This window comes from Haematobia irritans, chromosome 4 (assembly GCF_050003625.1).
Source record: "Haematobia irritans isolate KBUSLIRL chromosome 4, ASM5000362v1, whole genome shotgun sequence".
NCBI classification, from domain to species: domain Eukaryota; kingdom Metazoa; phylum Arthropoda; class Insecta; order Diptera; family Muscidae; genus Haematobia; species Haematobia irritans.
The window spans coordinates 182424722-182438111 of NC_134400.1; the positions used below are offsets into that span (position 1 = coordinate 182424722).

The 13390-nt window shown below is 36.9% G+C and overlaps 1 protein-coding gene across 1 annotated transcript; it reads left to right on the top strand.

Moving 5' to 3' along the window:
- The first annotated feature begins 1009 nt into the window (after positions 1 to 1009).
- Positions 1010 to 8340, top strand: LOC142233759 (uncharacterized). The gene is made up of 3 exons (XM_075304781.1): positions 1010 to 1253; positions 5572 to 5656; positions 7544 to 8340. Exons 1-3 carry the CDS (start codon positions 1115 to 1117, stop codon positions 8100 to 8102), a joined length of 783 nt encoding a protein of 260 aa, XP_075160896.1. The 5' UTR covers positions 1010 to 1114; the 3' UTR covers positions 8103 to 8340.
- The last annotated feature ends 5050 nt before the right edge of the window (positions 8341 to 13390 follow it).

The following is a 13390-nucleotide window of genomic DNA, read 5'->3' on the forward strand; positions in this document are numbered from 1 at the left end:
ATCCATAATTATATATAGTCCCCATATAAACCGATCCCGAGATTTGACCTCCGGTGCCTTTTGGAGAAGCAAAATTCATCCAATCTGGTTGAAATTTGGTACGTTGTGATAATATATGATATTTAACAACCATGCCAAAAGTGGTCCATATCAGTCCATAATCATATATAGCCGCCATATAAACCGATCCCGAGATTTGGTTTTGGAGCCTCTTGGAGGAGCAAATTTCATCCGAGTCAGTTGAAATTTGGTATATTATGCTGGCCGTTAACAACCATGCCTAACTAGGTCCATATCGGTCTATAGTTATATATAGCCCTCAGTTAAATCGATCCCCAATCACACAAAAATTGGTCCATATCAAGTTCATAATTGTATATAGCCCCCATATAAGCGACCCCCATATTTCAAGTCTGGGTCTCTACGCATCGTGCAAAAGTCCATATCGATTCGTAATTATTTGTAGACTAACCTATACATACTTTTTGTTTGTCTAGTATATACCACGTATGGACTAACTCACAATTTAAAAACGATTTTAAGAAGTTTTAAGATACCACAACCCAAGTAATTCGATTGTGGATGAGAGTCTTTCGTAGAAGTTTCTACGAAAGCCTTGGTGGAGGGTACATAAGATTCGGCCTGGCCGAACTTACGGTCGTATATGTTACTTGTTTTTTTTTTTTTTTTTAATTTTTTATCCAAGTTTTTTATATCCAAAATTTAGTTTTTCACTTAAACCGACCAAAAAGAACTGTTTTTGGTTAGGTAAAGTGGCAGTTCGATTTATTTTCAGGTTCACTTAGACTATTCAGTCCATTGTGAGAAATACAATTATGCAAAATTGAAATAAACGCCATCCAAACCATATATTGGAATACATCGACAAAAAGTTGCCGCAAATAAAATCACTAATACTGTTATCTAATATTGGCAACCCTAATTCGCCATACCGAGGGTTGAGTAATCGGGTAGTTTGGGTGTGTGTGTGTGTTTGGTTTGTTTCAACAGCAGCATAGCGACGTTTCAATAGTCATCGAGTAAGGTAGATTGGCTACAAAACGACGCCAAACTTAACGAAGCGACTTTAGTTGAACAAAATTAGCCCAATGAAATGGATGTGCGGCGTTTGATAAGAGAGATTCACAAAAGACCTGCATTGTGGGGAGGTAAATACAAGTTTAAAGACAGAAAACAGAAAGAAGCACAACAATCATGGCAGGAAGTGGCTGATGCTCTTGGCGCAAAAAATGGTAAGATAAAAATCTCTAAATTTTTTTTCCAAATAAAGAAATTTAATTAAATGAATGTAGCTTCTTTGCAAACATTGAATAAGTTGCTACATTTCAATACCCTGCCAACATTTGGGATGATTGTTTGCAAACATTGCTACTTGAATTCAGTGTTGCCAAGTATTTTTTGAACATTCCCCTCTTTATAGGGTTTCCATATGGATAATTTTCAAAAGAGAACTTCGCTTAAAAAAAGAGAACATTTTAACTAAAAAAGAGTTTACAATAAATTCTTTATTAAATAATTAATAATTTTATTGATGTTAAAATAAAATAATAATAGTTTCTAATGATAGAAACAACGAAATAAATATATAATAAAACAATAAAAACAAAAAGAATCACATTTTCTTAAAAAATAAACAAATTAAATTGACGACGACAACGTATTGTCGTATTTACGTCGTACGTTCAATTACATATATTTCTAATTTGTACGCCGTACGTCGAAACGTCGCAATTGTGTACAGGCCTTTAATTTGTCAACAGATTTAACCCAGTAAACAATTAGTGGCGAACAATTGTGGCGAATTCCTACTAAATAAATAAAATTCCATCAATCTAGTATTTTTTTGAAATAGAGTATATAAAGAGCACTATTGGACATAAAAATACGGCACCAAAAAAAGAGAGTGAACAAAAAGATACGAACACAAAAAGAGAACATGTTCTCTTTAAAAGAGATGTAATGGACAGCCTGCCTCTTTATACTCAAAGATCCCTAAATTGTTTTTATAAACCCCACAACAAATGTAAATAGGTACAAAATTATTTTCCAATTTTGTGAAATCTTGTAATAAAATCCTAAAAATTTTATTTTACAAATATAATGACATGTATTTCAAGCAACTGATAAAAAGCAGATTAAAATAATAACTCAAGGTATAAATATTTTAAATCAATTTGATTGAAAAAATATCAGAAACTAAAATTTTCTGTTTTTGGATTACAAATGGAGCTCAACTGCAATTATGGTTAATGACGATTAAATTTTACACAGAATAATTTTGTATTATTTGTCTTTGGACTAACGATCTGTATGGGATCTTAATCAAAGGTTAGGTTAGGTATAGTCACAGCTATTGAGTCCATTGTGGTACCACAGTAGTGAGCTTCTCTTCCGTCACTGAATACTGCCCTATTCTATGTTTAGCTCAATGGCCTCAAAGGACCTCCTTTTTATAGCCAAATTCGAACGGCGTTCCACATTGAAGCCACTTAGAGAAGCTTTCAAGAATTCAGAAATGTCACCAGCATTACTGGGTGCGAATAAACCCCCCACACACAAAACGAGTTTACTTGATTCCAAAGATTTTGGCCTCCCTCTAAGGGTTTTTATCTTCGGAGCCAATGATACGGCCCGACTTTAGACTTTCCTTACTTGTTTTATTTAAAAACAAGTAAGGAAAGTCTGAAGTCGGGCGGGGCCGACTATATTATACCCTGCACCACTTTGTAGATCTAAATTTTGATACCATATCACATCCGTCAAATATGTTGGGGGCTATATATAAATGTTTGTCCCAAATACATACATTTAAATATCACTCGATCTGGACAGAATTTGATAGACTTCTACAAAATCTATAGACTCAAAATTTAAGTCGGCTAATGCACTAGTGTGGAACACAATGTTAGTAAAAAATAAAAAAAATATGGGAAACATTTAAATCCGAAGCAATTTTAAGGAAACTTCGCAAAAGTTTATTTATGATTTATCGCTCGATATAATGTATTAGAAGTTTAGGAGAATTAGAGTCATTTTTACAACTTTTCGACTAAGCAGTGGCGATTTAAGAAGGAAAATGTTGGTATTTTGACCATTTTTGTCGAAATCAGAAAAACATATATATGGTAGCTATATCTAAATCTGAACCGATTTCAATCAAATTTGGCACACATGACTATACTACCAATTGTACTCCTTGCGCAAAATTTCAAGCTAATCGGGATAAAACTCTGGCGTCTGGGTCCATATAAGTGCATATCGGGCGAAAGATATATATGGAAGCTATATCTAAATCTGAATTGATTTCAACCAAATTTGGCACGCAAAGCTGCAATGATAAATCTACTCCCTGTGCAAAATTTCAACCAAATTGGGCCAAAACTCTGGCTTTTAGGACCATATTAGTCCATATCGGGCGAAAGATATATATAGGAACTGTATCTAAATCTGAACCGATTTCTTCCAAAATCAATAGGGATCTATTCTGAGTCAAAACACATACTTGTGCCAAATTTGAAGTCGATTGGACTAAAACTGCGACCTAGACTTTGATTACAAAAATGTGTTCACGGACATGGTTATATCGACTCAGGGACCCACCCTGAGCATTATTGCCAAAGACACCATGTGTCTATCTCGTCTCCTCCTGGGTGTTACAAACATATGCACTAACTTATAATACCCTGTTCCACAGTGTGGCGCAGGGTATAAAAAGAAAAATTTATTAGACATAATTTTTTTCACTTGTTAAAGAAAATTTTGTAGTTTGAAGGAAAAAAATGGAGTTCAAAATTACAAAAAATGTCGTTAGTGCCATACGAAGTTCAAGAGGAGCGCATTTGTTTGTTTACAAATTTAAAGAATAAAATTTAAAGTAAGTCTTTCTGCTTCATTTGTGTATAAATTTTTCCCGTTTTTTAGTATATTTAACTAACGCATGTTAGGTATTCGATATTAAAGGGTGATACGGTCAAAATTTGGTCAATATAAACTTGACGGATTTCTTTCAATTTTGCATTTAAGAAACCTGAACACCCCTCATTTTGAAGGTGTGTGTGTAGAATGTTGCTCCTATTTTGATTTTGGAATTCACTCCTCAGTTGTCAAAATGCCGTCCAAGCAAGAAGAGCAGCGTATCAAAATTTTGCTCGCGTATCGCGAAAATCCGAGATACTCGCATGCAAAGCTGGCAAAATCGCTAAAAGTTGCCAAATCAACCGTTACAAATGTAATTAAAGTGTTTGGAGAACGTTTGTCGACAGCCAGGAAGTCTGGATCGGGGGAAATCGAAAACCGGAAGCCGCTGAGACGACAAAGAGAGTTGCCGGTAGTTTCAAGCGAAACCCTAACCTCTCTCTCCGAGATGCCGCAAATAAGCTGGGTGTATCGTCTACAACCGTGCATCGAGGCAAAAAACGAGCCGGCCTATCGACTTACAAGAAGGCAGTGACTCCAAATCGCGATGATAAACAAAATACGAAGGCCAAAGCGCGATCCCGGAGGCTGTACACGACGATGCTGACGAAGTTTGACTGCGTGGTAATGGACGACGAAACCTACGTCAAAGCCGACTACAAGCAGCTTCCGGGACAGGAGTTTTATACGGCAAAAGGAAGGGGAAATGTAGCAGATATTTTCAAGCACATAAAACTGTCAAAGTTCGCAAAGAAATATCTGGTTTGGCAAGCCATCTGTACCTGTGGCTTGAAAAGCAGCATTTTCATAGCTTCCGGGACTGTCAACCAAGAAATTTACGTGAAAGAGTGTTTGAATAAACGTCTGCTGCCTTTCCTGAAGAAACACGGTTGTTCCGTACTGTTTTGGTCGGATTTGGCATCTTGCCATTACGGTAAAAAGGCCATGGAGTGGTACGCCGCCAACAACGTGCAGGTGGTTCCCAAGGACAAGAACCCTCCCAACACGCCAGAGCTCCGCTCAATTGAGAAATACTGGGCTATTGTCAAGCGGAACCTAAAGAAGACCAAAAAACTGCTAAGGACGAGCAGCAGTTCAAGGCAAACTGGCTTTCTGCGGCGAAGAAGGTGGACAAGGTGGCTGTACAAAATCTGATGGCAGGTGTCAAGCGTGAGGTCCGGCAATTCGGATTTGGAAAAGCGAAAGCCTAACTGAATATTTTTCCTGAATTTTATACTAATTGAACTTGAAAAAGAAATTTAATTTGATTTTTTAAATAAACGATTTCACCGATTTACACGCGTTCTCCCTTGACCAAATTTTGACCGTATCACCCTTTAGGCCAATATTTTTTTCCGTGCAAGTAAATGTATCCCCTAAAACTACCCCCCATAATCAAACAACCTCTAAATCTGGGTGAGGGCGAGCTATCAACTTGGCAACACTGTTTGATTTAAACAAAACCACACTACGATATTAATTTCTCTCTACCACGTTATTTTCCTTTTATGCTCTATGTTGATGACGTGGGTGTGTGTATTTCTCGCGCGTTCTCACTCTCTCAATCGCTTGGTTGCTGCTTGATGTTTTGTTTACTACACATTCGTTGAATGCGACAATTATACTGTGGAGCAGTTATGCAATGTAAGCGTAAATGGAAAAATTTACGCGACAGTTATCGGCGACATTTGTACCGCTGCAAGAAATATGGAAGTAACAAGTATGTATTTTTTTTTCATAAATATTTAATTCCTCCTTTTTGTATAATTTCCACCACACACTGATATTTACTATAAACCTGAAAAAATGAAATTTTACTTTGGACTAAAATCTGATGCCGATTCCCTCTACAGGAATTTATCTCGCACTCGATGTTTCCAATTTACTTGAAATTTACCAGGGACGTAGGACCGGGTTATACCGGTTAAAGCGGGGTATTTAATTTGTCGAATTCTCGCAAAATTTTTTTTTTGCAATTTACTTGAATTTCATTTTATTAACAACAAAAAAAAAGAATATAAGAGTTAAAAGCAATTTCAAATTTTTATCCTAGTTAACGAACACTTAGTCCAACTCAACATGGAAAATTATGATCGCTATCTTAGTCAGCAAAACATTTTAAGGAGTTTGATTAAATTATGCATACTTTGGTACACTTGTTTTAATCCTTTTGTATTTCGTCAACTTCTTAAAAATATCAAGACTTCCAAATTTTTAACAGATAAACGCGATATTGTCATTTTTTCGACGGACCTTTTATCTTTGCTTTTTATTTTATGTGCCACGAATTGCATTTGCCATGAATTCATTGTTTCAAGGAGGACCGACCTTATCGCTTACTTCGATTTTTGATGAAATTGTGCTGTTTCTTTACATCTTGTATAATAAATTCTTATTCAAGGTGTACCATAAATGTTTATTAACTCAATTTGTCGGGTATGAAATCTAAGGACCGTTTGCACTGAATGAAGACTCCAATTTATTAAAGGGTGATACGGTCAAAATTTGGTCAATATAAACTTGACGTATTTCTTTCAATTTTGCATTTAAAAAACCTGAACACCCCACATTTTGAAGGTGTGTGTGTGTAGAATGTTGCTCCTATTTTGATTTTGGAATTAACTCTTCAGTTGTCAAAATGCCGTCCAAGCAAGAAGACCAGCGTATCAGTCAAAGCGCGATCCCGGAGGCTGTACACGACGATGCTGACGAAGTTTGACTGCGTGGTAATGGACGACGAAACCTACGTCAAAGCCGACTACAAGCAGCTTCCGGGACAGGAGCTTTATACGGCAAAAGGAAGGGGAAAGGTAGCAGATATTTTCAAGCACATAAAACTGTCAAAGTTCGCAAAGAAATATCTGGTTTGGCAAGCCATCTGTACCTGTGGCTTGAAAAGCAGCATTTTCATAGCTTCCGGGACTGTCAACCAAGAAATTTACGTGAAAGAGTGTTTGAATAAACGTCTGCTGCCTTTCCTGAAGCAACCGTGTTTCCGTACTGTTTTGGCCGGATTTGGCATCTTGCCATTACGGTAAAAAGGCCATGGAGTGGTACGCCGCCAACAACGTGCAGGTGGTTCCCAAGGACAAGAACCCTCCCAACACGCCAGAGCTCCGCCCAATTGAGAAATACTGGGCTATTGTCAAGCGGAACCTAAAGAAAACCAAAAACACTGTTAAGGACGAGCAGCAGTTCAAGGCAAACTGGCTTTCTGCGGCGTAGAAGATGGACAAGGTGGCTGTACAAAATCTGATAGCAGGTGTCAAGCGTGAGGCCCGGCAATTCGGATTTGGAAAAGCGAAAGCCTAACTGAATATTTTTCCTGAATTTTATACTAAATAATTGAACTTGAAAAAGAAATTTAATTTGATTTTTTAAATAAACGATTTCACCGATTTACACGCGTTTTCCCTTGACCAAATTTTGACCGTATCACCCTTTAATAAACAATCCCGAAATACCGGAATTCAAAAATCCCGGTATTTCGGGACGGGATTTATCCCGTTTTACAGCCTTAAATCTAATCAAGCAAAAATTTGTCATTTCTCTATATACTGTCAATTGTATTTGTAATTTAATTATAACCTTTTAAAATTTCTTCTAGAGGTAAACATGGACCCAAGGCGAAATATTTTGCCGATATGGAATTTTTGCGAGAACACCATAGGAGACTTGATAAAATTCTAGACAATTTCGAAATCGAAAATGGACATAATGTTAAAAAAGATCCCTTGGTGATAGGCGATTATGATGATGACTTCGACGATGATGATGATGATGATAATGATGATATTTATGCAGAAAGTAATGATGGTAAAGATATTGACAGTATGGACGAATTCCAAGATGAGCAAAAACTAACATTAACGGATGTCACATCCCGTGGAGGAAATTTAAGCCCAAAACCATTGGAGATAGCCAAAGTTAAATCAGAGTTCAAGGCCAATTCTAGTTTCGTAATTGAAGAGAATCCATTAGCAATACCAAAACGCAAAGAGCCATTCACAAAAGATCCGGATACCAATTTTCTCATGAGTTTTGAGCCGTATATGAAACAAATGAATTCTTTGCAAAATCTACAATTTCGTTCTGGACTGAGTGAATTGCTTTTGAAAATTTTGACGCCTACTCTGGTAATGCCAAGAGATTCTAGCCCTAAGTAAACATATTATTTGTCCAAAATAGATCTAATTTGCAGTTTAAGTTTAATATATGCATTTTAGCTATTAACCTTAGACAGTCATCCTTCCTCAAAATGACAACGCTTAATTTTATTTTCGATCTAAACTGTATTTTTGTCGATTGGGAAATGACAAATTTAAGTTATTCCAATTCAAAGATTTTACGATTTTTTGGTTAATATTATTTCAAAAAATGAATCGAATAAAAAATTAAACTAAATTTTTGTTCAAATTTTTTGCTCATGATGCAATTGAAAGGACCTTAAATAGGCCGAGTGAAGGACCACGTTAGTGTACAAAAAATAAGTATAACTTTACAGGGTGAAGTTAAATTTCAAACAAGTATATACAGCAGTAAGTTCGGCCGGGCCGAATCTTAAATACCCACCACCATGAACCAAATATTAGGATTTCCTTTGAAATTTCAGGAGGGCTTGAGGACTTGAGGACACTTCCCGAAGATACATTTAAAGATTTCACCTATGATGACTATATCAGATTCTGGATTTATAAGAACCATTTTTGTTTGAGTTTTAGAGGAATCATTAACATCTCTTGTAAGTGTGCAAGAAAATTATAAAATAACGTCTTGATTTGAAATTTTAAATCTGTAGATTTTTACCCGAAAAATAAAATCTGGAAATTTTACATTGAGTTTCAAGCAATTTTCATGATCAGTGCGCCTTCTATACTCACAAGAAGTGAAATTGGTCTATATGGAGGCATTACCAATTGGACCGATAAAAACTTAATCCTATACACGTTTTTGTGAGCCTTAAATACGAGAATATTTACAATTTCAGACAAATCGGATAAAAACTACGGTTTCTAGAAACCTAAGGAGTTAAATCGGGAAATCGTTCTTATGGGGGCTATACTAAAATACCGACCGATACTAACCGTTTTCGACACACCTCTTTATGCCCCAAAAATACCTCTAGATTTCCAATTTCAGGCAAATTGGATAAAAACTACGGTTTCTATAAGCCCAAGAAGTAAAATCGGGAGGTCGGTTTATATGGGGGCTATACCAAAACATGGACCGACACTCACCATTTTTGACACACCTCTTCAAGGTCCCAAAATATCTCTAGATTTTCAATTTCGCGCAAATTGGATGAAAACTACGGTTTCTATAAGCGAAAGACCCCAAATCGGGAGGTCGGTTTATATGGGGGCTATACCAAACCATGGACCGACACTCACCATTTTTGGCACACCTCTTCAAGGTCCCAAAATACCTCTAGATTTTCAATTTCGCGCAAATTGGATGAAAACTACGGTTTCTATAAGCGAAAGACCCCAAATCGGGAGGTCGGTTTATATGGGGGCTATACCAAAATATGGACCGACACTCACCATTTTTGGCACACCTCTTCAAGGTCCCAAAATATCTCTAGATTTTCAATTTCGCGCAAATTGGATGAAAACTACGGTTTCTATAAGCGAAAGACCCCAAATCGGGAGGTCGGTTTATATGGGGGCTATACCAAAACATGGCCCGATATAGCCCATCTTCGACAAAAGACGATTCTGTGCCAAATTTCAGGACGATAAATGGAGCTATCGTCCTGAAATTTGAATGCTGTAGCGTGATTACAACAGACAGCCAGACAGACAGACAGACGGACATGCTTATATCGTCTTAGAATTTCTCCCTGATCAAGAATATATATACTTTATATAGTCGGAAATCGATATTTCGATGCGTTACAAACGGAATGACAAACTTATTATACCCCGTCACCATTCTATGGTGGTGGGTATAATAAATATGATATGTATAAAAGAAAAAAAAATTTCATTTATAATAAATAAAGAAAACTGATCGAACATATATTAAATATATTTTTTTAAAACGTAAAACTACTAATTTCTTGGAATTGAATTGGAGAGATTTAACCTAATAGCCATTTACACTATTTTGATGAATTTTCAGCATACAAAGAGCATAAGCGTAGGAAGGCCTCTGGGGAGGGGGCTTAGACCCCCCCAGAAAAATTTTAGCCCCCCCCCAGAATTTGAAACTCTATTTATGATTTTCCATTTTTCAATAAATGTCATTAGTTTTTTTTTTTTTTTAATTTTTATAACAATTAAACAAGTATATACAATCGCACAAAGTTCCGCTAAAGACTTTCATGAACAATCGAATTACTTGGGTTGTGGTAGCAGTTGCCGATGGCAATGTTTGAAGTCTGATATTTATGAAATAAAGCTGTGGTTGAACTTATGATTGATTTAGTTTAGTCAATTTAATTAAAAAATAGTAATTTAATTAAAAAATAGTAATTTAAAATTATTCTTTCATAAATTAATATCTTAATAATGCTGCGAAAAAGCGTCGCCAAAAAAGCAGTGAAAATGTTCTTTTTGGGTCTAGAAGTGGTGCAAAATTGGCGCAGAAGCAATGAATGTAATATGAGCTTGCCATAGGACAAATGTCCACCGTTTCAACAGCCGTTGAATTTGCATCACTTCTTAAGGTGAGATCCGAATTCAGTGTTTTGAATGTGAATTAAAAAATTTTGTGATATTTTCCCAAATAAATAATTTTTATATTTTTGTATGATTTTTAACGCATTCTGACGCTTGTTTGAAACGTTTTTCCTCGAAAAATTTCCAAAATTATCGATTTTTCTATAATGGATTTAGCAGTTTTGTGTCAAATTTGAATAATTTGTACCAATTTATTTATTCTTACTCTTTTTTTTAAACTAAAGGGTGATTCTTTTGAGGTTAGGATTTTCATGCATTAGTATTTGACAGATCACGTGGGATTTCAGACATGGTGTCAAAGAGAAAGATGCTCAGTATGCTTTGACATTTCATCATGAATAGACTTACGATCTGCCACAACGTCGAATTTTCAGTGAATGGGCCCTAGAAAAGTTGGCAGAAAATCCGCTTTTTTATCGACAAATTTTGTTCAGTGATGAGGCTCATTTCTGGTTGAATGGCTACGTAAATAAGCAAAATTGCCGCATTTGGAGTGAAGAGCAACCAGAAGCCGTTCAAGAACTGCCCATGCATCCCGAAAAATGCACTGTTTGGTGTGGTTTGTACGCTGGTGGAATCATTGGACCGTATTTTTTCAAAGATGCTGTTGGACGCAACGTTACGGCGAATGGCGATCGCTATCGTTCGATGCTAACCAAAAATGGAAGAACTGAACTTGGTTGACATGTGGTTTCAACAAGATGGCGCTACATGCCACACAGCTCGCGATTCTATGGCCATTTTGAGGGAAAACTTCGGAGAACAATTCATCTCAAGAAATGGACCGGTAAGTTGGCCACCAAGATCATGCGATTTGACGCCTTTAGACTATTTTTTGTGGGGCTACGTCAAGTCTAAAGTCTACAGAAATAAGCCAGCAACTATTCCAGCTTTGGAAGACAACATTTCCGAAGAAATTCGGGCTATTCCGGCCGAAATGCTCGAAAAAGTTGCCCAAAATTGGACTTTCCGAATGGACCACCTAAGACGCAGCCGCGGTCAACATTTAAATGAAATTATCTTCAAAAAGTAAATGTCATGGACCAATCTAACGTTTCAAATAAAGAACCGATGAGATTTTGCAAATTTTATGCGTTTTTTTTTAAAAAAAAGTTATCAAGCTCTTAACAAATCACCCTTTATTTGAAAAAAAAGAAACAAAAAATTACACATTAAAATATGAAAAAAATGAAGTAAAAAAACTTCCTGTGTAGTTACAATAATTGAGGACATTTTTGGAAGTACTTTTAAAGTTGTGCCTTTAGAACAACTCACAATTTTTTGCTGGGAAAAGTGTGGTTGCTTTAGTTTAGTTGCTTTATTATAAATTAATTGTCGAGTTATTTTGATGTCTAATTTTTTATTCACTTTTATGAAATAAAACATTATTTGAACCTATAAGTTCATCTATAAATTTTTAGCTAGGGGGCTATAGCCCCCCCTAGGAAAATGGTCTAGCTACGCTAATGACAAAGAGCTACATTAAAGGGTGCTACGGTCAAAATTTGGTCAAGGGAAAACGCGTGTAAATCGGTGAAATCGTTTATTTAAAAAATCAAATTAAATTTCTTTTTCAAGTTCAATTAGTATAAAATTCAGGAAAAATATTCAGTTAGGCTTTCGCTTTTCAAAATCCGAATTGCCGGGCATCACGCTTGACACCTGCCATCAGATTTTGTACAGCCACCTTGTCCACCTTCTTCGCCGCAGAAAGCCAGTTTGCCTTGAAATGCTGCTCGTCCTTAGCAGTTTTTTTGGTCTTCTTTAGGTTCCGCTTGACAATAGCCAAGTATTTCTCAATTGGGCGGAGCTCTGGCGTGTTGGGAGGGTTCTTGTCCTTGGGAACCATCTGCACGTTGTTGGCGGCGTACCACTCCATGGCCTTTTTACCGTAATAGCAAGATGCCAAATCCGGCCAAAACAGTACGGAACAACCGTATTTCTTCAGGAAAGGCAGCAGACGTTTATTCAACACTCTTTCACGTAAATTTCATGGTTGACAGTCCCGGAAGCTATGAAAATGCTGCTTTTCAAGCCACAGGTACAGATGGCTTGCCAAACCAGATATTTCTTTGCGAACTTTGACAGTTTTATGTGCTTGAAAATATCTGCTACCTTTCCCCTTCCTTTTGCCGTATAAAACTCCTGTCCCGGAAGCTGCTTGTAGTCGGCTTTGACGTAGGTAATGTCGTCCATTACCGTCAGCATCGTCGTGTACAGCCTCCGGGATCGCGCTTTGGCCGTCGTATTTTGTTTATCATCGCGATTTGGAGTCACTACTACCTTCTTGTAAGTCGATAGTTCGGCTCGTTTTTTGGCTCGATGCACGGTTGTAGACGATACACCCAGCTTATTTGCGGCATTTCGGAGAGAGGGTTAGGGTTTCGCTTGAAACTACCGGCAACTCTCTTTGTCGTCTCAGCGGCTTCCGGTTTTCGTTCCCCCCCCCCCCCAGACTTCCTGGCTGTCGACAAACCTTCCCCAAACACTTTAATTACATTTGTAACGGTTGATTTGGCAACTTTTAGCGATTTTGCCAGCTTTGCGTGCGAGTAGCTCGGATTTTCGCGATTCGCGAGCAAAATTTTGATACGCTGCTCTTCTTGCTTGGACGGCATTTGGACAACTGAAGAGTGAATTCCAAAATCAAAATAGGAGCAACATTATATACACACACCTTCAAAATGAGGGGTGGTCAGGTTTTTTAAATGCAAAATTGAAAGAAATACGTCAAGTTTATATTGACCAAATTTTGACCGTATCACCCTTTA